The 25,890-nt window shown below is 43.1% G+C and overlaps 1 protein-coding gene across 1 annotated transcript in view; it reads left to right on the forward strand.

Moving 5' to 3' along the window:
* Positions 1–25,890, forward strand: part of DOCK5 (dedicator of cytokinesis 5) — a 105,358-nt gene that overhangs the window by 77,496 nt on the left and 1,972 nt on the right. The window contains exons 26-45 of the mRNA XM_018565790.1: positions 1,337–1,473; positions 3,224–3,319; positions 4,511–4,609; positions 4,692–4,786; positions 5,603–5,681; positions 7,878–7,978; positions 9,889–9,947; positions 10,820–10,974; positions 12,201–12,286; positions 12,450–12,606; positions 15,031–15,071; positions 15,153–15,243; positions 15,346–15,465; positions 15,560–15,649; positions 18,446–18,550; positions 20,544–20,685; positions 21,830–21,911; positions 22,040–22,124; positions 23,417–23,503; positions 25,605–25,781. Coding sequence (XP_018421292.1) covers positions 1,337–1,473; positions 3,224–3,319; positions 4,511–4,609; positions 4,692–4,786; positions 5,603–5,681; positions 7,878–7,978; positions 9,889–9,947; positions 10,820–10,974; positions 12,201–12,286; positions 12,450–12,606; positions 15,031–15,071; positions 15,153–15,243; positions 15,346–15,465; positions 15,560–15,649; positions 18,446–18,550; positions 20,544–20,685; positions 21,830–21,911; positions 22,040–22,124; positions 23,417–23,503; positions 25,605–25,781 — 2,084 coding nt within the window. The remainder of the gene's footprint in view (positions 1–1,336; positions 1,474–3,223; positions 3,320–4,510; positions 4,610–4,691; positions 4,787–5,602; positions 5,682–7,877; positions 7,979–9,888; positions 9,948–10,819; positions 10,975–12,200; positions 12,287–12,449; positions 12,607–15,030; positions 15,072–15,152; positions 15,244–15,345; positions 15,466–15,559; positions 15,650–18,445; positions 18,551–20,543; positions 20,686–21,829; positions 21,912–22,039; positions 22,125–23,416; positions 23,504–25,604; positions 25,782–25,890) is intronic.

The following is a 25,890-nucleotide window of genomic DNA, read 5'->3' on the forward strand; positions in this document are numbered from 1 at the left end:
CCTCCCCTTCCCCCCCTGGAAAAAAAGGAAAAGAGAAAAAAGCCACTGTATGTGTTCACTCACTTCCCGATCAATAGAGCCAATGTGTGACAGTTTCATTGTCGCATGTCGGCTCGAACTATGAGCATGTGAAGATCACTCACCTCATAGTCCTCCTTTTTAAGTCTCTCAATTTTCCAAATGCCCACAATTTGCTTATTTGGTGTGTTGGACAAAGAACACTGGTGACACTACACAAGAATGGCCCTACGGAAAACATTGTTCATGTCGCGCAAGGCTATAGCTATAAGATGGATGAACCCATCTCCCCCTAGCATATACCAGTGGGAGTTGTTCATATATTAGATTAACCCTTATGAGCAGGGGCGTATCTGCCGCGAGGCAAACAAGGCGTTTGCCTGGAGCGGCAGATTCCCTGAGAGCGGCGTTGCTGTGGCTCTCTCCCCTTGATAAATTTTATTTATCAGGGGAAGTGAACCGGAGGCTATAGTAGCGCCGAGGACGGCTTGCTGCGGTGGTGTCCAGAAGGCAGTGGACGGCGGCGCTTTGAGAGAGGGCAATGTATGGGAAGTGAAGTTGTCTCCTTAAATTTCATAAAATTTTGGACTTGCTTTGACTTCGGGATAAAACCCTTCTTGCCATCCTAATGTAGTCTTGAAAGAACTATAAGTTTACCTTAAATGTACATCTTATAGTTCTTCCAAGACTGACCAATTGTTTATTACGTTATGAGGAATGAATGAAAACTGTCAAAGTTTGTTCAAATTATTTTTTTTTTTCATCATCCACTGTTACAATTTTGTTGTTTGTACATATACCAATTGTATATGTACAACTGTTTGAAGAACAGAGAAAAAAAATGACATCTAAATTGTATGTAAAGGCAACTTTATTTTAGCTTTGTATTGAGTTTGGAAGCAATAGACTTTTTTAACCAAATTTGTTTTGGTATTTGTGACCCTATTGGGGAAATGTACCCCTCTATTTGTACTGGTGACCATTGTCACCTATAAAATAAGGGAGGAGAAATCCAATAATTTTGAGTCACCAGAGTAAAAGGGGAGGGAAAAATCCTCCAATGGAATGCCAGTTCCTAATACAACTCTCTAAAATGAGAATCCTGTTCACTTTGGAGAGATGTTTTCTCATTTCCTGCTGCAACTTCTGGACATAAAGTGAAGGGAAATGTCCCAAGTGGGACATAAAATCCATATCAGGTTATTTATTTTATTATCTCTTACCTACTCTATATAAAACAACAGCAAAAAAAGTTTCGGCTTTACATACACTAAAAAAATCTAGTTGACCCCAGCAAAAATGATTCTTCTTCTTTCAGAGTGCAGAGATGTCATTTTGCCTCTCCTCATTGACCAATTAAGTGGACAACTAGATGACAATTCTAACAAACCAGATCATGATGCCAGTGGACAGCTGCTGAGCAATATATTGGAAGCTCTTCAGAATAAGGAGTCGGTGAGTAAAAAAAAAAGGACTTGAAGACGGACTTGGAAAATGACCGCAGTTATAAGTAAAGCAATGAAAAGATGATGGTGCTAGGGAACTTAGAAAACAGAATTTAGACTTTGCATGAACAAATGTTTTTTGCTTATAATTACCCAAGCCTTAAAATTGCGTGCAGCTGTGAAATGGTTAAAAAAAACTACAATACCCTAAAATTCATATAGGCAACACTTTAAAAGCCTTTACCGCTCATCTGTTTAGTGTTAGCAGTGATTGATGGTGCCTGATCTATTGCTCTCATGCCAAAGTTCACGGTGATGTAATGTAACATGTGCCACAATCGTCATTTTCGCACATACGTGGCCCCAACGCATGTTTGTGCTTGTATGTACATGGGAGTGGGGACTTTTAAAAAAACAACAACTTTGTGTTCTTTTTTTTTTCTTATCTGACTTTTATTTATTTTTATTTTTTTAATACTTAACTTTATTGCTATCACATAGGGGGCTAACAAGCTCCCCATGTAATAGCAAGAGGATGTGACAGGTAAGGTCCTGAGACATCAGGGGTCTATTAGACTGCCTAATGCCATCTATGGTCCCTAAAGAAGCTGATGAAGCAGAGATCTGCTTCACCAGCTTGTTCTCCAGCTACAGCAGTTGGAGAAATGGCAGGCTGAAACCAGAAGTGATGTAATACACGTCGTTTCCAGATTCAGTGATCAGAGGGGAGATCAGCTGGTGGAAGTGTGGTGATCTCTCTTCGATCCAATTAAACAGGCCCGCCATGCAGGTCCCGGGCCCGCGCAGGAGGCAGCTGAGCACACTCCCTGGCACCATACAAATGATCAGGCAGCTCTATAACTGCCTGATCACTTGTATTTAAATAGCCATTGCCAGCTGTTTAAAACGGTGCCTAGCAGCAGCTGTGAACTTACTATAACCACTTCAGGATGCCTCTGTTTATTTACGTACGGCGGTCCTGAAACAGTTAAAGTGTATTGAAACCCAAGAACAAAAATACTGATTGATTCTGCAAGAAATTCAGTAGTTTTGTAACTTCCTGTGTAATTAGCCTTCCCAGCTATCTTCTGTCAACTACAAAACTTACCCCCTCTATGTAATGAAGATGAGAAATGGAAGAGCTGTTTGTATGTTCCATCGGTTCATTCTACTTGGAGAAATAAAAGGGGCTTAGCTACTCTGAGTTACATTATGCTATCCATTTGCACTTGCCCTAATTTAAAGAGACTTTTTTTGGGGGGTGGGGGGACAAACTGCTAGATGTGATCCCTCATACTTGCTGTAGCCTCCCAAACCCTCCTGTTGTGTCCAATTCTCAGAAAAATCAGATCAGCAAAGCTCTATTACTTCTTGAAGGTTCCAATGCTTGCCTCCCCATTTTCCTTCTGCACATTTCTATTGACCAGTTAAGCCCAATAAGAATGTGTAGGGGCTCAGCTACATGACAAGCTCCTGATGATTGCCTGTAAGAACCAAAATTGCCCACCAGCATGGCCTGAGATGCGGCCATGACAGGAAGGTTTTGGAGGCAGCTATAGGTATGTGCACCTCTAGGTGTCTGCACTTTACATTCAGCAGTTTTCCCCCCTTTCCCCTCAGTGGCAGAGTCCAATTAATAAAAGCCATATTGTTTACTTGTTTTATTTGCATAATAGATTTTAAGTGGAATAGATGTAGCCAAATTGTTCATGAAGTCTATGCAGTTGTCTGGTTGACTAATTCTTTTCATATCCACCCAGGGGGACACGACACACCACATCCAGCTCATCATGGAGCGCCTGCTGCGAAGGATAAACCGAACGGTGATTGGAATGAGCCGGCAGTCACCACACATAGTAAGTAGACTGGAATTCTTGGCAGTAGAATGAGCGTTTGTACCCATTTGTTAAAGGCTTTAGAAATTGTGCCTTTATATACTGTATGTTAATGCTGTGCAGAAAAAAAAGTGTCTGTACCAGTGGCAACTCTAGGAACAATATATAGGAGGGGCACATAAGATACCACAGTCACAAATGGGGGGGAGGGGGGGGGGGGACTAATAATTGGATGTGGGGGGCATCCGCCCCTGGAGTTTGCGAAATGTAGTCCAATGCCTAGGGTTGCCACCTTTTCTTCATGTGAAACCCAAACACTTTAGTGCTGCAGGGCAATTTTTTGGGAGAGTTTACAAGATTTACAGGATTTCTTTGGGAGAATTTACAGGAGAGAGATTTTTTCTGTTATCAGTGTAAAGAGAGGTATGTAGGGGAAGGAAGATCAGGGTACAAAGAGGTATGGAGGGGAAGGAAGATCAGTGTACAGAGAGGTATGGAGGGGAAGGAAGGTCAAGGTACAGAGGGGAAGGAAGGCCAGTGTACAGAGAGGTATGGAGGTGAAAGAAGGTCAGTGTTACAGAGGGGTATGGATGGGAGGGAAGGTCAGGGTACAGAGGGGTATGGAGGGGAAGGAAGGCCAGTGTACAGAGGGGTATGGAGGGGAAGGAAGGAAGGTCAAGGTACAGAGGGGAAGGAAGGTCCAGTGTACAGAGAGGTATAAAGGTGAAAGAAGGTCCAGTGTACAGAGGGGTATGGAGGGGAAGGAAGGTCAGTGTACAGAGGGGTATAGAGGGGAAGGAAGGCCAGTGTACAGATAGGTATGGAGGTAAAAGAAGGTCAGTGTACAGAGGGGTATGGAGGGGAAGGAAGGTCAGGGTACAGAGAAGGAAGGTCAGGGTAGAGAGAAGGAAGGTCAGGGTACAGAGGGGTATGGAGGGGAAGGAAGGTCAGGGCACAGAGGGGTATGGAGGGGAAGGAAAGTCCGACTCTGTACTGTTCAGAGGAGTTAGTCAGACCTTTTCTTTCATTGTGTAAGTCACTAGAAAAATGACAACTAGAAGCTGCATGACTTCTGTTGTAGCTCAGACACTATTATTGCAAACAGTTTTTATTCCCAAGGCCTAGTGTCCGTGGAATGAGGACACTAAGTGGCAATTGGTGAGGGATCTGGCAGTTGATGAAATGATGGTGTCTTTACGTTTTTCCCCCTAGGGTCGTTTTGTAGCATGTATGACAGCTGTCCTCAGACAAATGGAGGATTACCACTATGATCATTACATCAGCACATTCAGGACTCGACAAGACATCATAGTGAGTCTGCAACACCGTCAGCTGCTTGTTCTTTATGTGCCATTACAACACACTGATAGTATTCCCTTTCTTCCTTCTACAGGATTTCCTGATGGAAACCTTTATCATGTTTAAGGACCTGATTGGAAAACGGGTATTCCCAAGGGATTGGATGCTGATGACAATGACACAAAACAAGTGGGTGACTGTTATGTCCTGGTTCCTACCTCCTAAGGTGTTCCGCATTGGGCTGCTCAACCTAACAGTTGGGTGGCCACATTTTTTCACTGTTTAGGTTCAGTCTGTAAAATCTAAAGATTCAACCCCTGAAGGGAGCTGCTGCATTTGTTACATTAGTAATGAAATCACATGCGGGAACAGACATCATACAATTGAATCAAGATCCCAACAGGAAAAAAACTGTGATTCATGAGTCAGTCTGCTCCCCATTTGGCAAGCTAGAGATGTGCAAATATAAAGGGAGATAACTGCTTGGTGTCTATAACTGACCCACTACTGATTCTTTCTTGAAGAAGTGAATCTGCATTAGACAGTTAACACCCTCCTTTCGTCTTCTCATGGAGAAGAGTGAAGGATCTCATTGAGTGATGAGTGCTGCCATCATCACATTGACTTATCACCCCTAACTAGCCCAATCATTATACGAGCTTGGCTTTACACCCAGCATGGCTCTCCTCCCAAATAACCCCAGTCTTTCAGTGAGCACACACTCTGGAGGGGGCCCATTCCTTTCTCTGTGTAAGCATGAAGCATCCATGAATCGCAGAGTTTTTTTCAGTATAAATTAAAATCTGTGTTGTTGCATTTGTTGTCATTGTGGTGTTATCCCCTGACTGTCACAAGTGTGCTCACATTAGTTGCATCTTTTGCATTGCATTCCACTTGAACGCTTTGTACACTGGGTCTCAATGTAAAGCACAAATAGTGGCCCACTAGCACAGACTCGTATAATGAAAGGCACATTAGTAAGCGTCTCATATATTTCACTTCCAGGGTGTTTCTCCGTGCTATGAACAGGTTCTCTACTGTTCTCAACAAGTTCTTCCTTGATCAGGCCAACTTTGAACTACAGGTGAGATTATGGACAAGGTAATCAAATGTAAAATGATCTTACTGCCAGGCGTGTGTTTGGTAGCATGTTGGCTTACTGGGAACCAAATAAAAGCCAAAAGAGAGGACTGTAAGGACAGTAAATGTAAAATGTTTTATATGTATATATAATGTTCTTGGGAAGTGTAGGACTTTGAAGTAGGTTCAAAAACCTGAAAAGTCTAAACGACCACAATAGATTTGTTGCCCATAACCAGTTAGGAATTGTGTTTAATGTTTCCATAAATTAAAAGTTAAAGTCTGATTGGTTGATGTTAGCAACATTTTATTTTTCCGTTTTCATGCATAGACCACTTTGTCCCCTAAGCTAAGCATATGGCAGGTGGGACGTGGGCATGTGATCTTTTTGATCTTGAGCATTCTATCATGCATCACCCACAATATGGAACTCACTGTCATTGGCTGGCTGCGAGGAACCCTCTCTGGATGTTTCTAAAAGCAGACTTGGGAAACATCTGTTCACCCAGGCTTATAGCAACACCTGAAAAGTCCTTCTCTTTAAAGATCCCAACACCAATTTGATAAACGCCGTTTTTTTCGGTATCGAGTACCGATATTTTTTTTTTCGGTACTCGCCGATACTGAATACTGGAAGTCCCATTAAGGAAGCCAGGCGGAATGTAAAGACTCGCCACCTGGCTTCCCGATAAGCAGGTGAAGCCGTCTCCTTGCTCCCTCGTCACCAGGTGATGAGAAGGCATTGAGCCGGCTTTCTGGCCAATCAGGAAGCTGGTGGGGGGGAGGGGAAGGGGGGGGGGTGGTGGTAATGACATGTCGCCTGGCTTCTTGATTGGCCAGCTTTTCGACCAATCAAGAAGCCAGATGGCAAGTCATTATACGATGCCCGGTAACCTGATTGGCCGGGAAGCCGGCTCCATGCTACCTCATCACCAGGCGACGAGGGAGCAGGAAGCCGGGGGGCAGGTAATGACTCGCCATCCGTCTTCCTGATTGTCCAGCTTCCAGGCCAATCGGGAAGCTGCCCGGCTTCCTGATTGGCTATGGAGCCGGCTTCCCGGCCAATCAGGAAAGCCGGAAGTTCGGGTATCAGGCTAAGCATCAGAGCATTTGGGGCGAGTATGAGTACTCGCCCAAATACTCGGTACCGGCACAAATACTGATACTAGTCTCGGTATCAGTGCATCACTAATTATTGCTATTATTATCTGACAGCTGAACAGCATTTTTTTCAAACGACTGTAACATGTGCACCCTGCTGTTGCCTGAGTAGGCAGTGGGTTTGCAGACACCTGTAGCATCAGTTTTATTTTATCTTTGGAGAAGCAATTTTCCCAGAAATGATCAGTACCATAGACATGAAAATTGTTTCCGATTGAACCATCATAATAGTTCTACGTGTACTGTCAAAGCAGTGATTTTGAAGTTCCCAAAGTGCCGCTACCATATGGAAGGCTTCTTCTCCCACAGATGCCTGGGAGTTAGCTCATCTAAGCTGAATGACTAAGGCCCCTTGGTGGACTGAAACATGTTAGCAATTTTTGTAGCTGCTTTTATGCCTTTTTAATAAAGAGACGCCATTGAGAGGATTCCTACTAGTGCCAGCTCCTTTCCACTTCACCTTAGCTGAATGTGCTTTGGACTGTATATATTGACCAGATTCCCGGTTAAAAGCTTGGTCATGCCTCCTGCACTGAGCTGTTCGCCCATCGTTGTTATGGGAGGCATTAGTAGCCAAGAATGGGGCTGAGGTAATGGAACTTTAGGGTAGGCCTGCTAACCTGCCAATAGATATGTGAGTATTCAGAATAATGGGCACGCTGCATAGAGAATAATGCATAATAGTGTGCCTTCTTATTACCCAAGTGCTCATGTTTATGTGCCATACAGACCAATGACAGATTTATTTTGAGGATCTTTATTATCACAGTGGGAAAACCTTCATGCCTTTACACCAAACTTTTATTTTTATTTTTTTAAATGAGGATCTTCAGCAATTGTATAATGCCCTCAGATGTGGAGTATTTCCTAGCTTGTACCCAAATCATCCATATTGTGCAACAACCACATTACAAGCCCTGATCATAATAAAGAAAGGGGGATGTGAATGTGCACAACTAGCCAAGTGTTTAGAAGACAGAACTTTAATTTAAAGGCGTCTAGCAGGCAATGTTTTAACCTCCTTTTTTTTCTCTCCCAGCTCTGGAATAACTTCTTTCACCTGGCCGTGTCACTTTTAACCCATGAATCGCTGCAGCTGCACACCTTCTCCCAGGAGAAACGACACAAAATTCTATGCAAGTAAGAGATTGTACAAGTATGTGTCTGTCTGCGTGTGCTTTTCAGGGAAATGTCCTTGTACTGAGGTTTTCTTTCATGTCTGTGCATAAGTAAGTCTTAAGCTTTAAGAAATCAGTCTTAAGCTGTACATACATAGACAGAATGGACTGTCTGTAAGACTTGAGTCTGATCCTACACAGGACATATCTGAACAATCTAGCACATAGCTGCTTTGCCAATTTCCAGATCATCAGAGACATGGAGAAGTTTTAGTTACCATTGAGGATGCAGCAATTTCTTCTGTTTAATATCAAAATACAATATAAAGGGACAAATTATTATTGGAGTTGTTTGCTAATAATCAGTCTATATATGGCTAGGTTCTCCCTCACTTCTGAATGATAAATGTCACAGCTTATAGTTTATTTAAAGCCAATACTTTTAGTTTATGTCTGTGAAGGTTCTCATTCATCCAGGTCATGGTATGACTGTAAAAAATAAATCAAGGCAACTGAATTGAGAAAGCTGGTCGGATGTCCAGTGAAACATCTTCAAGAAAAATACAGCAAATCCAGTTGCCTCGGTTGATTTTTTTACAGATACTTTTAGTTTAGTTTGGAGTGGGGAATGGTTAAACTCCAAGTGTTTGTATGATGAAAACACATGTATATGGAAGGTCTGGGTCATGGCAGTGAAAATACACATTTATCTGGATGGTCCAACTTCGGGTTAATCAATATCACACCATAACCTACACCATGAAGTCAAAAGGACACTCCAAGCAGCTCCCTGAAAAGTGATTGAAAAGCATAAATCAGGTGATGGATACAAGAACACTTCTAAGTCACTGAATATCCTTTGGAGTAAAGTCAATTCAAACATTAAGAAATGGAAAGAGTATGGCGTAACTGGAAATCTGCATAGAACAGGCCGTCCACCAAAAGTAGTGACCATGCTAGTGACAGAGGCTCCAAAAAGACTTATGACCACTAAAGACATCGCAGGCTCCAATAGCTGCTCAAGTGCTTCAACATTCACAGCTTTATGGGAGAGTGGCAAAAAGGAAGCCACTGTTAACTAAAATGTGCATGACATCTTGCCTACAGTCTGCCAGAAGTCTCCTGAGAATTATTTATTTTACATTGTATTTTGCTTTATTCATTCTACCCTCTACCCTCGCAAGCCTTCCAGGGCCTGCTGCAAAGAAACATCCCCATAGCTGGTACCTGGAAGAAGGTTTTATGGCATGATAAGACCAAAATCAGACTTGTTAACCACAAGACTAGACACCATGTTTGGCATAAGTCAAACACTGCACATCATCATAAATGCTCCATCCCCACAGTGAAGCACGGTGCTAGCAGCATCATGCTATGGGGATGTTTCTTTGCAGCAGGCCCTGGAGGGCTTGTGAGGGTAGGATGAATAAAGCAAAATACAATGTAAAATGAATAATCCACTGTGATTAAATGTTCAAGTGCAATATAACATGAAAGTGAAAACCGTCCACCTCTCCAATTCCAAGGCCACGTTTAGCAGGCAGGCAAAAATGGCATGCCTCTGCCTCCAACGTATATTTTCTACTCACGAACAAGCCGCATTTCCATGGATCCTCATAGATTAAGACAACTTTTTATCGATGTAACAAATACATTTTGTGAAACAACATCCCATGTCTCACGCATTTCACCGATCTGGCTTAATCACAGAGCTGCCTCTATGCACTGTATATTGATGCTGCATCCTAATGGCCAGGCTTCATTCCACCCAGCAATATAAACCACAGGGGATCTAGGAGGAGGTAGAACCTTGCATAGCTATACAAAGGGATCTGAAGTAGCTGGGAGATGTTCAGTGAATTTTAGACCTTTTTCATTTGTGTTAACATGAATTGTATAGTCTGCATCCAACTGTGGATCTTTTTCCTGCAGGTACGGAGATATGCGAAAGGAGATTGGTCTGAAGATTAGAGATATGTGGTATAATCTAGGTGAGATATCCATACACATCTCCTTCGCTATAAACCTGCTTTCCTTAACGAGAAGCTTTACTGCTTTAAGTATTCTTCTGTTTCACAATAAATACTGTAAGCTTGTTCAGGCAGAGTTTTTGCTTCTATTTTGTCTTATTATTCCACTATAAGACTACATTTTTGTGGACATCTCTCCTAAATATTGAGTTCAGGTCCAAAAACACATGGTTTGGTGTGGAGTAACTTGAGTAACCTGCACAGGGCCCTGAACTTAGTCCTATTGAATACCATTGGAATGGCAAATGTGAGCCGACTCGTCTTGCTCAACATCATTTTACGACCTTACAAATGCTCTTTTGAGCGAATAGTGAATATCTAGTAGAAAGCCTTCCCAGAGGAGTAGGGGCTGTTGAAGCTGTAAAGGAGAAGCCAACCTTACAAATGCTCTTTTGAGCGAATGGGCAAAATTCTAACTGGTACACTCCAAAATCTAGTAGAAAGCCTTCCCAGAGGAGTAGAGGCTGTTGAAGCTGTAAAGGGGAAGCCAACTATGTATTATTGTCTGATTTTAAAATGAGGTGTTGTTCAAAAAAAATCCCATATTGTTGTGATAGTCAGATGCCCCCAAACCATTGGCCATACAATGTATGTTTTGTTTACCAACTTTGTGAACTAGTCTTTGAAACATTGTATGTATCTGATTATCTGAACTACTATCCCTTGCCATAGCTATTGGTTTGTACAGTGCAATGCTATAGGAATAGTAATGAAAAATATAATAGTTGCTAGAAAAATAAACATTAATATAAAGAACTGAATTGATATTGCATAGTGTGTTGCTTTAGCTGGCACTGCCCATGGCATCTAGTACATGTCCGTTGTTCCACCAGGCCCTCACAAGATTAAGTTCATCCCTTCCATGGTGGGACCAATCCTGGAGGTGACTCTCACTCCAGAACCAGATTTACGTAAAGCAACAATTCCCATCTTCTTTGACATGATGCAGCATGAATATAACTTCAGTGGGAGCGGCCATTTTCACATGGTAAGTAGCATCATGGGTTATATGTTATCACTCAGACACAAAGATCTTTATTTATTAACAAATAGGTTGAAATCCAAAGTTAATTTACACACCACAAAGAATCAGAAATGACCTTGTCATTCACTGAGAGGCAAAAGACATCTGGAGGTATAAGCCCTGCCTTATAGGAGGTTGGATATTAAGAAAAATGTTGCTTCTTTCCTATGAGGGTATAAGGCTGCAATAGGAACTGCCAATCAGAAATTGGTGTCTGTAGGCTGTGGGCAATGTAGACCATTGATCCATGTTTTTATTTTTATTTTTTTTCACCTTGCCTTTTCATTTTTTTTACTGAAGAATGAAGTCAGAGCTGCTTCTTCTGAAGCGGTTCTCACTAGTGCTTTTTTTCCAGTTAAAGCAGGATGTAGCCGCTGCTTCTGTGTTAGCCTAAAGTGTGTATTTGTGGTACTTTAGTTAATAGCTTCCTGCTCAGCATCACACCAGATCTGCTGATATAGTACCCCTGCTAACAGGGCCGGATTTCCCACAAGGCCAACCGAGGTCCGGCCTCGGGGCAACAGGGAGTAGAGGGGCAGCAGGGATGGGGAATTCCTATCTCCCGACGCCCAGCATGTAGTTTCCTACATTTAGCCCTGCTTTAAGCAAGCAGGGTTAAATGTACAGCGGGGAAGCCGCCGCTTGTTTTGGACAAGGGATATAGGCGATGATGCCAAGATCACTTGTATGCAGCCTGCATACAGGGGGGTGCATTGAGGAACCTGGCATTGGGGCTGCAGAGAGAGTAAATCCGGCCCTGCCTGCTAACCCAGAAGTGTTATATGCTGAAGAGCTGAGGCTACAACATGGGAAGGTCCCCGGAAAGGCGAGTATAACAGCTTGTCGTTTGCAGGAAACTGCTATTTAGATTTTTTGACAGGGTTGTTTTAGCATACGTTTTTGTGAACATAGGAGTACAGTTCCTTCCTGGCAGGGCATTGTGACCTCTGGCTGAGAAGAGAGCATAGGGGAAGGCAGATCACATTTTTCCAGTCAATCCAGTGTTCTCAAATATTTGCTAGTTTGTCCTCAATAGCTGTGTAACCTGGCACAGAAACCTAGGTTGTCCTCTCTTCTCAGCTGTAGAGGTACCTAATGTAATATGGTTTACTAAAGCATTGGTCTCGTGAAATAATCTGTTATATGGTATACCAAAGCACTGTTCTCATTTGACAATGTTTGTTCTGCAGTTTGAGAATGAACTTATCACTCGTCTGGATCAAGAGGTAGAGGGTGGCCGAGGGGACCGACAGTACAAGGACCTCCTAGAGAAGCTGTGAGTTTTGTCTTTCAGGTTGCAGATCATTGCACATCCTATTTTTATTAAAAATGTTGCCTGTGGAAATCACTTACATGTATGTACAGTGTATATATATATATACAAGTTACCTTCATATCCCCATCTGCTCTTTTTAATTTCCATTGTTCACTGTCTGCAGCTTATTGGAAAATTGCCGGAAACACAAGTATCTGTCTAGCTCCGGGGAAGTTTTCACCCTCCTGGTCAGCAGCCTCCTGGAGAACCTCCTCGATTACCGAACCATAGCCAATGATGAAAGTGAAGAGAACAGGATGAGCTGCACCGTCAATCTGCTGGTATAAAAATATCCACTGACACAAAATAGGTGCACCCCTATTACTGCAGAGATTATCCTTCCTTCCTGTTTGTGAAAGAGAATAAAGGCTCTGTGCACTCAGAAGTTGAATTCCAATTCAAGATGGAGACTAGTGGGCCAGAGTATAGCTGGCGTATTGTATCTGTTGAGAATGTAAGCTGTGCGATCTCCCTGCTATAGGTCCCACCTTGACGTTTGGTATTTTCACCCATTTTATGGTGTTCCCACTCCTGCTTCATGGCCCATGGTAGGAATTAAATTGAAGCATCAGCAGGAAGAGTGGAAACCCCAAATAATTGCAAGTGTATAGGCCTCGAAAACTGAGATTTAACATGAGCGCAGTCCCTGAGCGCAGAAGAAACATAGAAGGTGGTTAGACTCCCCCAACCCCACCCACATGGTTTAAGCTAGGAACTCATGCATTAAAAAGGCAACCTCTCTAAAGCACCAGTGCTCAATGCTGACCGTCATCAAGCTCTTTGGCATCCCCAGTGCCCAGTAGAGAGTGGATTATGTGCCTATTCCCAGGAGGGGAATGAAGATGGTTGCCACCATCAATGAGGAACTGGTATAAGAGGTGCTATGGGCTCCTAGCCAGTTCAACATGTGTACATTTATGAAAGAAGTTTAATGTTCCTAATTTAACAGGATCCTGTGCTATACCAATCTGTCCTTCACCATGTTTGTTCTACTCTCTGCATCACAAAATGGGGAGTGTAAACATTCCCATTCCTATCTTTTAAACTTTGTTTGGCAAGTAAGGAGGGATCCTGTCATGCAAAACGTTTTTTAGAGTGCAGAGAACTCAGAGAAGGTATCTCCTGAAAGGTCATTGTGGCATTGCTGACTATACTATAGGACCATAGTAATAGTTCCATCGCTGCCCTTGTTTGAACCAATACCAAATACTTTTGCAGTGAGTGGTGGAAACTTTGCTGGGATCTCTCTTGCTTCTCATCCAAAGGTTTAGAAATGCGAGAGAAGGAAGCTTTCACTCTACTTTAGAGATTCTGGCAGCAGGGGAGACATTGTACAGGACAAATTGTCCCAGCTTTAGGTCCTGGAAGGCAAATATTAGCAAAATTAAAAATCTAAGATGTCTTGTGTTTTTTTATGAACTCTTTCATACCTTGCATGCATGGTGAACTGGGTGTGGATCCAAAACCCACAATACCCTAAATACAAGAATGGGTTGGCCACCTACTTTCTACCCATAGTGAGCAGGCAGTAGTCCCTCCTTACTTTGTAACATGCTCTCTTTTTTTTAGTAATACCTCTAAATGCAACCCCCAAATTCTGAACATAACCCGGGGACTGCACACTCCCTGTCCCCCCTATGCCATGGGTATACCAACCCAAATACACAGTGTGCCAGGCATGTATTGTGGGGAAAGGGCAAACTTCTTTTTTCTTTCTTTTTTATAACAAAAAAAATAAAAACAGTTGACATTAACTCTTCCGCTGCCTACACATTGTTGATATTCACATCTCTGCCCTGGCTGTGAATTACACATTCACTAGGGAAGAGCGGCGGCACAGACACATGATGGTCTCAGCCTTTAGTCATTCAGAGCGTATGCACTATTGACCACTTTTTACACAGAATCTTACTGCCAGCATTCCTGCGTAAATTATTATGCACGTGTGCATGAGGCCTTAGACTTACCAGCGCTGGCCCTTTGCCACAGCCATGCCATCACTAAATGTAAAGTGCTGTGCAAACTGTTGGCGCTTTATAAATCATGTATAATAAGACAAATGATTTGAAAATATTTTGAGATCATGATATGCAGTTAATGATCATAATAAAAATGTGGAGGCAGGTGTATTAAAACCTACACATAGCATTTAAGAGGAACTTTAGCCATTTATTTAAAATGAGAACAAATACACCTTTAGAAATGTTTAGTAATGACAATCTACAAACATAACTTTTGCATAATTGCAGGATTTTTATTCTTTGCATTCCTTATTTCTCTTTTCCTCCCCATTCATCTCACATTGGCCATTTTTTACTAAGGGCAGATTACTAGATCTCCCTTTACTTCCTGGAACTCTTGCACATGTGACTAGGACATGTAACTATGCACAACCTCCTCGGGGCGAGGAAGATACCTTTTCCTGAGATGAGATTTCCCAGCAATGCTCTGCTGATGTAATCTTCCCAGGATTCAAGGATTGGGCACAGATTATATCACTAATGCCCAAGAGGACCAGGAAGTGAAAAAACAGTGATTGTCAGTAAAAGAAAATTGTGTTTAAATAATGAATTTAAGATGATATTATATCAGCATGCAGAGCTGCAGGCTGAGGTGATTCTTAGAGAAAGGGGGTAAAGGTCCACTTTAACAATAGTCTACAAGTGTGTTGCATTTGATAACGGCATTTTTTTGTGTATTAACAGAATTTTTACAAAGAAAAGAAAAGGGAAGATATTTACATTCGGTTAGTATTATGCACTTGGATAATAATGTGTATAGGCTATGTAAAAGGTGCGCCTGGTCACAGTGTGTGTCTTGTCTTCAGGTATGTGTACAAGCTGAGGGATCTGCAGCTGAGCAAGGAAAATTACACAGAGGCAGCGTATACCCTACTGCTCCATGCTGAGCTGCTGCAGGTGGGAAATCCCTAAGACTTTTCTATGTGGGACCTTTGATAAATATAACGCATTTCCACTTTTATGTCATTACTGATTGTATTGTGTGTTGTCTCCCTCTAGTGGTCAGATAAACCATGTGCACCTCACTTGCTACAACGAGACAGCTATACCGTCTACACACAGCAAGAGCTGAAGGAAAGACTCTACCTGGAGATCATATCCTTCTTCGACAAGGGAAAAGTGCGCTGATTTTTTTTTTCTTCCTCCTGAAGCATGCATGTGATGATCTAAACCACTTGTTTCTCATTCATTGTCTGTCTTCTTCCTGCCACAGATGTGGGAACAGGCAATCATACGCAGCAAAGAGCTTATAGAGATGTATGAGAACCAAATCTTTCACTATGAGGCCCTGAGCGACCTGCTGGTGAGTGATTCTGTGTCTGTACCTATGTTAGTATTGCTGATATTTCTTGATCAGATGATCTCTGCTTTAGGGGCCGGATCAGTCAGTGTGTAAACTCTGATCCACCCCATTCACATGAACCACATGACCAAATGCCTAGGAAGAAATTTGCAGTCGGACTTTCTCCAGGAAAGACAATCTTATCAGCTTTTTTAGTCAGAGAAAAATAGTTGTTAGTTGATATTCCCATATAATGTTTTCTCATGTGTGTCCTTTTACCCCAGCCAAAGAGTCCCATGTAGAGTTGCATTGGTCCAGACGAAGCTTGCACCAGTTATGACTCCAGGCGGTGCTTCTAATGACCACAACGGCTGGCGCCATGTATAGTCATCAAGGAGTAAAAGTCAACAGTTCTCTAACAATGCAATTTCATGATTTATTGTGAATACATTATTGCTCATATCTCCTGATCACATGATCTACTTGAGGGGAGGATCGGTCATTGTGTGAACGCTGATCCACCCCCAGCCACAAGGACCACATGACCAAATGCCTAGGAAGAAACTTGTAGTAGAACTTTCTCCACGAAAGGCGATCCTATCAGCTCTCTCTTTTAGGATGAATTCTTTCTTAATGTATAGTTATGTCATTCAAGCCATGTACCTCCAAAAACATTTCCAACCTGTCCAAAAGCATGGACAACATTGTTGCCTTGCACTACATTGGAAAAAGTTCCTGCATGCTGCATTTATAGTAGAGTCCAGGGCCATCAGTATAATGAGGCTGCCTGAGGCGGCCGGAGGGGTGGCCATAGCATCCCAGGTTGCTAAAAGCTCCTAGCAACCTGTGATGTTCTGTCTGACTTACCACCCTGATCACTGATGTCAATGGTTGCCAGGGAGCTGAGCGGGACACTGTGGCTGGCATTCCGCCAAGCTCCTGGCAACCAGTGACACCAATGAGCTGGGCAGGACCGGACAGGGAGCCACTAACAGCACCGCTCTAACACAGCCACATGTCCCACCACATCTGCCCCCCTTCCCGGATGACCTCTATCAGCAAAGCAACCCCTAAACCCCCATCTGGGAAGCACTATCAGCAGCATCCCTGAACCTCCACCACCCCACTCTAAAGCCTCAGGTGGCATATACTGTAGGGTAGGGACTGCCCTGATAGAATCAATAGAATGGCATAATTCAAAAATGCTTTTAGCCCTGGCTAAAGGTTGGTACAGGCTGCATGAGGGAGCTAGCTTGCATAAATGCAAGAGAAATAAACTGTTGCTATGAATGGTGTCCCCATTGTGTGGCTGGGAGAGCCTCTTAAAATAGTCATCTTGCGTGAAAGTTAATTTAGGTTGTTTATATGAATGGAAATATCAGATACAACCAATGCAGGTGGGGGAATTTGGACTTCTGGATGAGGCCTCTGACTTAGGGCTGGGTAAAACCATAAGTGTCATTGTGTCAAGATATTTCCACTAAACATTCTCCTGGCCCTGCTCATGCCTATCATAAGTGGCCAAATTATGTCTGCATTGTTACACTTTATTCCTCAGCTAGTGGTAGTTCAGTTCCTATGAGTGTCGGGAATATACACCATCGTGTATATCCACATAGGTAGCACGAAACACCTTCATTCTTCAGCTAGTAGCAGTTGGTCACATTCAACTGGATCTATTCTGTATTGTTGAAGATGTTTCATACCTTATCAGAGCCACTTCTTCAGTTCCTATGAGCATTGGGAGCATACACCATCATTTTATATCCACATGGCTTGCACGGACGCCTTAATCCAATCACCATGGAATCTGTCAAGGCAAGAAATACATTTCCGACATAGAGGGTAAATTCTACAGGTCAAGTCTTCCTGCAGTCAGGGGCGTCCCGAGGCCGGGTGACACCCGGAGCGGAGAAGGGGTGACACCCCGACGTGAAATCATCGCGCATGCGCGGCCATCTTATTGACTCCTGCCGGCGGCCATCTTGGTGATGGACGCCGGCAGAGAGAGGAGTGAACGTTCACCCAGCGGGATGACGTATACCGCCGCCTCTCCTCCTCTCTCCTGACACTGTCGGGCTCTCGGCCCATGACCGAGTGCCCGACTTTTCCTTGGCGGGTGACACCAAATAACTTTCAATCATTTTGGTGTCCCCCTTCCAATGGTCCCCCCCCTTGCGACGCCACTGCTACACCTTACAAAAAGAACCCTCTTTCCAGGACAGGGAGGTGCACGTTTTGGACCAAGAAACAACTGGATCACAACAGACATGAAAAAGGCCATCTGTATCAAACTGAAACAACCATCCCTTAACAGGGGTGGGAGACCTCAGCACCTTCTGTCTTCTACATACTGTATAATGCCTTTTTAACATCTGTACCCCAGCAATTTGACAACAATTCACACCTTCGGCGTTGTGAATAGAAGGATTAAAATCTATGCAGACTTCCTGACACCAAGGATGGGATTATGTAACAAGAACAGGATGGTTCCACAACTTTCACACCTCGCATTCTGTTCTTGGACATTCAGCTTCTGCCTTGGCACTTTCCATGGTTATTGGAGCAGTCTCTGCTACCTATGTGAGTGTAAATGCTGGGAATATGTTCCTGACACTCAATAGAACTGAAGAAGTGGCTTGGATAAGTTAAGAAACATCTTTAACATTACGGAACAAGTCAAGTTGAATGTGACCAAATGATACTAGCTATACCATAACCTGGATAAATGGAACCTTCATGACCTGGAACCTTCACAGACATCTTCATTCTGTACTTTTGTTTTAAATTGCCATTAACTTATGTTTATATCTGTAGAACAAGCAAGCCACTTTCTACCAGAACATCATGCGATCCCTGAGACTACAACCAGAGTATTTTGCTGTGGGATACTACGGCCAAGGATTCCCATCTTTCCTGAGGGTATGAAAAATGATTCAGATAAAAGTAGTGTCCGTAATTCCCTCCTCATTTCCATTATGTTGTTGGTTACCATTCCCCTGTAATGTTTCCTCTTGTGTGTACTTTTACTACATCCAAAGAGTCCCATGTAGAGCTGTACTGATCCAGACGGTGCTTGAACCTCAGTGACCTCAGGGGGCACTTGTAATGACTGCAATGGATGGTGCCGTGCATAATTCGCGTCATAGAGTAAATAGTCTCCAGCTCTCAAACAATGCATTTTCATGATTTATTGTGAATACATTGTCACGCTGTCATTTTGGGTCCTTGCAGGGTCCTCATCCTCAGTGCAAATAAGTGTCTTCGCCGAGTTGCCCTGAAGAACAGGACCACAAATTGTTGGCAATTTAAACTTTGTGACATTATGTATTCACAATTAATTTATTTTTGCTATTTGACTTTGTTACCATAGTACACCCTTCCAGTGGTTTGGTTATAAAAATCAGAGTAGAGTTGAAAAGTGGTGTCACCCCCTTAGCAACCAGCCAAGTGTTCATCAACATTCATTTGGAGAAATTACAGCTTTGATTTGCTGGGTTCTATGGGCACCACCTACACTTTCCTCAGCACTAGCTATGAACAATAGGACCCTTCTAACTTTTCAGCTATTGTTGCAACTAGGGCTGCAACAACTAATCGACATAATCGATTATAATCGATTATTGAAAAAGTTGTCAACTTTTACAATAATCGAGTAATCGGCTTCATGCAACATACTTGTATGCAATATCGTATTTTCTGGGATTCAGACCTTCTAGAAAGTAGAGAGAAACAAACTGTTTCTTTTTTAAAATAGAGAATTAAAGGGTCTCAGTTGCATTCATTTGCAGATGCATTGCTTGAAGGTTCCTTTGTGTTTCACTGTCCTGCTATACTAGACAAGGACCCACAAAGAAACCTACAATATATAGCATTAAATTGGGAGCAGACTTCATCTGCCTGTAAGGTTAACAATGGAAAAGCACCATGATAATCTGCTGTGCTGTATATTTAGATAACCCATAGTGCTCTGGAAATCCTATGTCATTTATCTTTTTTAATGTTTATAATGTTTTACACATGTTTAATGTGCAAAACAAAGAAACGATATTCTAATTATTCGAGTTTCACCTGTATATTACACACACTGATACACATTCAGTTGTGTGTGTGTGTATATATCTATATCTATATAGATATATACACAAACATATACAACAATCAGCCATAACATTGTGAGCACTGTGAGTGGTGAAATGGCACCTGGAAGTGGATGAGATAAATTAGGCAGCAAGTGAACCTTTTGTCCCTGAAGTTGATGTGTTGGAAGCAGAAAAAATGGGCAAGCATAAGGACTTAGGTGACTTTGATAAGGGCCAAAATGTGGTGGCTAGACGATCTGTTCAGAGCAACTCCAAGTCTGCAGCTGTTGTGGGATTTTCCCGGTCTGCAGAGGCCACCACCAAATGGGGTCCAAAGAAGGAAAACCAGTGAACCAGCAACAGAGTCATGGGCGATCAAGGCTCATTGATGCACTTGGGGAGCGAAGGCTGGCCCATGTATTCCCTGATGGCAGTGGCTTCTTTCAGCAGAATAGGGCACCCTGCCACACTGCAACAATAGTTCAAGAATGGTTTGAGGAACACAACAACGATTGTGTCCAACGATTTCAGTCCAATTGAGCATCTGTGGGAAGTTTTTTGGAAAAACAAGTCTGATCCATGGAGGCCTCACCTCACATCTTACAGGACTTAAAGGATCTGCTACTGATGGCACACCTTCATAGGTCTAGTGGAGTCCATGCTTCAACGGGTCAGGGCTATTTTGGTTGCAAAAGGGGTGACCTACTCAATATTAAGCGGGTGGTCCTAATGTTATGGCTGATTATGTATATGTGTGTGTATATATATTTATTTTCTGTATACAAGGACACTATAACTTTTGTTAAAACCAGAGTGTCTGGTTCTTCTTACAGAACAAAATCTTCATATACCGGGGGAAGGAATACGAACGCCTGGAGGATTTCAACCTTTGGCTACTGACTCAATTCCCTAATGCCGAGAAGCTGTCCATCAGTTCCCCGCCGGGGGAGGAGTTTAGAAATTCTCCCAAGCAATGTATCCAGTACAGGAATTACATAGTTCTAGCCAAGGATTCATTTTTATTTACTGAACATAAGTATTTCATTGACATTTTCTTTTTATTAGTTTCAATCCAGGTCATGTTGTTTTTATGTTAAATACATACATAGCAGCTGAAATGTAAAATATAATGGATGTGCTTAGGTGGGCCTACAGGTGTAAGAGAGCTCACAAAGTCCCATTGATCATAGCAGGGTGGGGGAACCATGAGAGTATCTGCATTCCTTCACAAAGATCTTGGAAGGCAAAACATTTCCTAACATGTTACACAATTGTTTATTTGGCTAATTTCAGCATTTAGACCTTCTATGAAGCCTGCAGTACAACTTCAAAAGGCCACCACATTTAACACTGTCTTCTTATATTTATCTCCCCTGGTTCCCCCTTTTCCCCATCCCCATGCTAATTGATAAATATAATCTTTCCTTTTTCATTACATACCCTATTTTGGACACAGTCCTAGAGTACACCTACATGTGATGGTGAGCCCCTATAACTGAAAGAACTGAAATCCAGCCCGGAAATTTGATGGGCCCTATCTGTCTTGCTGCAGCTTCTAATGCATGTTGTGAAAAGCTCACAGGGTACGGTAATATTGTAGTCCGGGAGAGGAGCCTGTACAACTGTGCAAGACTAAAGGGAAGGCCAGAGTTCAACTTTAAACCTTTCTCTACTGCCTGCAGTTTTGGCTGCTGTTTGGGCACTTTGCCTGATTTAGGGTTCTGTCAAGAGATGCAGGAGGCAGAATCTGGCCCTGAATGAGGCCCCTGGAGATGTGTTCACATTGGTTCAATGGTCTCTTGCACTAAAGTGTGATTACATTACAGTGATGCATATTTCGTAGTAATTATTTAGTATGATGACCAGAAACATGTGCTTGATTTTGTAGCCACAGCTTCTAAAACTCTAGTTCTTAAAACTCAACCTATATATCGTCTGCTGTGGAAAATATAAAAACAAATTCATGGCACTGCATAGCAGCCGGTCACAAATCCTTTGAAGGGGCAATCATCTTCCTGTTCTTAAGACTAGCTGTATGTTTTCCGTGTGACCCCGATCCACTCTGCCGCCCCACACAACTACCTTCTATGTCTCTGTTATCCTTAACTATACCATGAAGATGTGCAATGTTTCAGTGTGAAACCCCTGATGAACCTCCCACCGCGGTACAAGGACAAGCTGGTACCGGAGCAGATTCTCAGGTAATCTTGCAAAGTTACAAGAAGGCTCTTATGGTCTCAGTCCAGATTTTGTGACGTCACTTGGGGCTCTCTGTTCAAGCTGTGTGACATGCTTCTTAATTCATGTATTTCGTCTTTCCTTTCTTCAGCTATTATCGGTTTAATGAGATGCAAAGTTTTTCTTATTCCCGACCCTTCAGGAGAGGCGAGAAGGACCCAGATAATGAATTTGCAGTGAGTATATTCATATTTTGATAATGATTGCTCCATACCTCCTTTTGTGTTAGTAGTGGTCATCTCAGGACATCCACCAAGCCACTAGACTCCATGGACAAGCCCAACAAATGCATGCCAGCTGGAATACAGGCTATGGAAACACTGGACACTACAAGATGCAAAGGCTTTCTGGTGCTTGGTAGTTTGGACAGCTAAAATATACACTGCCTGGCCAAAATAAAAAGTCACCTGCTGGATGTAGCTAAGCAAATAGGACAGAGACTTCCCAGTGGTGGAGCTAAGGAACAAAGGGCCCTGGTGCAAGATTTTTTTTTTGTGCCCCCTCCCCCCCATAAACCCACAAACACAGCACTCTCCTTTCGCAGCGCTCGGCCGGCTGTCACTTTCTCTCCTACCCGCTGGGATACAGAGCAGCGCCCAGCGGGGAGAAAAGAAAGCAGGGATGTGCCGCTGTTTTGGCAGAAAGATTGCACTTTCGGCATTATGCCAAAAGTGCCATTTCTGGCCAATATGTTTTGGCGGCCGATATATCGGTGCAACCCTAATATTTAAAGCAATGCAGAATGACACATGATATAGAGGACTACACATCCCAGCAATACTTTATATAACAATAGCATTTCTGTATAAAGTACTGCTGAGATTTGTAGTCCTCAGCAGGCGATTGCTTGTAAGTCATACAGCAATCGCCTGCTGTTAAAAGCGGTACCAAGAGCGCGGTTGCCGAAGCAGCCGTGTTCTTGTTTTAACCACTTCCACGGTCTATAGACGTACTGCGACCCAGAAGTGGTTAAAGTGACATTAAAGTCAATTTTTTGTATCCCTCCTCCCAATGTTAAACAGAGCCTGAGGCTCTGTGAATGCAACACTGGATGGAAATAAATGTTGTGACATTGTATAAGCTAATCGAAACAATGCCACGGCGAATGCGTGTCGTAATCAAAGCTAAAGATCCAATGAAATATTAGGGTGTGTGATTTTGGCCAGGCAGTGTATATATGTCTGCATCTGAGGTTTGCTGTGTAGTGTCATGAGGGCAAGGGTGGGCATATTGTAACTATAGCGAAAGATAAGAGTGGCCTAAATGTCCATTTCAAGGCAAAAAGATTGCGGATAAAGACGGATAGTACTTTTTGGTTGCTGTTGAGGATACCTCCATATTTCCATTCTTCTAACTTATGACTTCTGATGTTTTATGATTATTATGTTTCTTCATAATTAATATTCCACAAGTATGACATTTATCAGAGTATTCAGCTAACATACATGTGATGTTCTTTGTCCCACAGACGATGTGGATAGAGAGGACGACATTCAGCACAGCCTATAAACTGCCTGGCATCCTGAAATGGTTTGAAGTCAAACAGTTTCACACTGTAAGTCAGCAATGTGTACATATGCCATGTGCATCATATAAAATAATGCCATCCACAACTCTGCCCCCCGGCTTTATCTCAAACCTTGTCTCAAAGTATCACCCTAACCGTCCCCTCCACTCTTCCCAAGACCTCCTGCTTTCCAGCTCCCTCTTCAACTCCTCCCATGCTCACCTCCAGGACTTCACTAGAGTCTCTCCTCTGGAACTCTTTACCCCAACATCTAATATCCCTAACAATCTAAGATCCCTTAAGACTCATCTCTTCAGGGAAGCCTATTGCACCTCAACCGAACCACTCAACTATCACGTTCTCAAACAATTCATCCCCACACAGCTACCTCCTCATGTATCACTTCCCCCTCTCTCTTAGATTGTAAGCCCTCAGGGGCAGGACCCTCCTCACCATCTTGTCTTGAATTGCATTGTGATTGTAATGTCTTCCTTATATTGTACAGCGTTGCGCAAACTGTTGGCACTATATAAATCCTGTATAATAATAAAGTATATAATAGTATAAAGAAAGAGGGGGACCTACATTATAACCCTGTGCTGCAGCCCATAACAATAACAGATTTTAATTTACTATTGGGAGAGTAAAATGTAGTCTTCAGAATACTTGGAGCCAGTGTGTGACTCTGCAGCTGTCACATGCTGGCTCCTATAGATCGAGAGCTGAGCGATCATGAACCGTGGATCGCTCAGCTCTTGGCCTTCTCCCTGCAAAAAGCACTGACTGTCAGTAACAGCTCCCCACAGGGATTCGCCTTCCCTCTCTGTTCCTCCTGTGCTCATGGGAGGGACAGACAGAGGAAGGGGCGGGCACAACTGGCTGTGGCTCTAGAGAGGCTGAGCCAGCTGTCGGCCACTGAGGATCTTTCCAGACTGCAGCGTGGCTCCATGCTGTCAGCAAATAACAGGCAGTAGCCCGGCAGATGCTGACTTTGGGTCACAGGAGTACATTAGTAAATGTACTCCTGTGACCCAAAAGAAGACTAAAGCCAAAAAAAGGTTTGGCTTTAGTTCTCTTTTAATCCCATTCAGGGAAACGGTTATTATGATTGGTTACTCTGCATATCTGCACCTTATTATAAGCCCAGTGTCCCATCCTACTATGATGTCATTATTTATGATGTTTATAAATGTGGTAAGAGGCTCCAGACAAAGTGCCAATAACACAATTGTGTTACTGTGTGTGTCACTTGGTGAGTAAAGTTTAAGAATATTTGCATCCATTAAAGGAGAACTATGAGGCGAGTGCTTTTCACTCACCTCATAGTTCTAGCCGACCTGTGACAATGAGACTGTCACAGGTTGGCTCAGTAGATTGGGAGGTGAGCGAACACATACCGGCGTTCGCTCACCTCTCGATCCTGTCATGGCTCTCTGCCGTTACAGGGTAGGGGCTGGATTCCCCCTCCCCGCTCCGATCCGCCAGCGCTGACTGGCGGAACGGACGGGGGAGGGGGCGGTACAGCTGGCTCTGCCTCTAGATAGGCAGAACCAGCTGTCAGTCACGCAGCTGGGCGGATCCCGGCACAATTGTCGGGATCCGCTTCAGCTGCGGCGTCTCAGTATACTGCGAGCAGCAGCTTGCGGTATACTGCGGCGTCTCTGAATACCGCGGTATACTGAGCCTAGGGTGACGGGAGGACGCTAGTTTGTGTCCTCCCGTTACCCTAAGGAGAACTATGGGGAAAAGCCTTAACCCCATAGTTCTCCTTTAAGGAGATCTCCCTCCATTTATATCCTATACACCCAACAGCAAGCAAAAATATATATTTTCCAAAATGAGAACACATTTCCCTATTGGAAGATTCCTCACTATTCCAGTTATTGCTTGACCTGCTGCCTAAGGAACTGGAAGTTGTTAGTATATCTTTTTATATAAAAACAGATCAGTGTCCTACAACCTCGCAACACTCTCTCATTTTCTGGACATGTGCAATTTGACCTCTTACCTTTGCTCATAGTGTCTGAGTTATTCTGCAGTCTGCAAGAGTTCTACGGTTGCACGGGGAAAAAGGGTTGAACTTGGGTTCACTTGTCAAAGAAAATTGAAAGCTCCTTTAAGTATAAATATATTTCTTCTTGTATTCTAGGAAGAGATTAGTCCACTGCAGAATGCAATCGAGACAATGGAGCTGACCAATGAAAAGATAAGTCACCAGGTCCAGCAGCACCGGGCTGACCCCAGCCTCTCACTTCACCCTCTCTCAATGCTGCTCAGTGGTATTGTTGACCCAGCAGTCATGGGAGGATTCTCTAACTATGAAAAGGTGAGGTAATAATATGTCCTGAAAAAAGGGCTGCTGTATGACTACTGCAATTTTGTTTGTCTTTCTGTCACTATATAGTATCCTTTTTATTTGTGTCTCCTTATGTCCA

This window comes from Nanorana parkeri, unplaced genomic scaffold (assembly GCF_000935625.1).
Source record: "Nanorana parkeri isolate BGI_ZX_2015 unplaced genomic scaffold, ASM93562v1 scaffold887, whole genome shotgun sequence".
NCBI lineage: Eukaryota > Metazoa > Chordata > Amphibia > Anura > Dicroglossidae > Nanorana > Nanorana parkeri.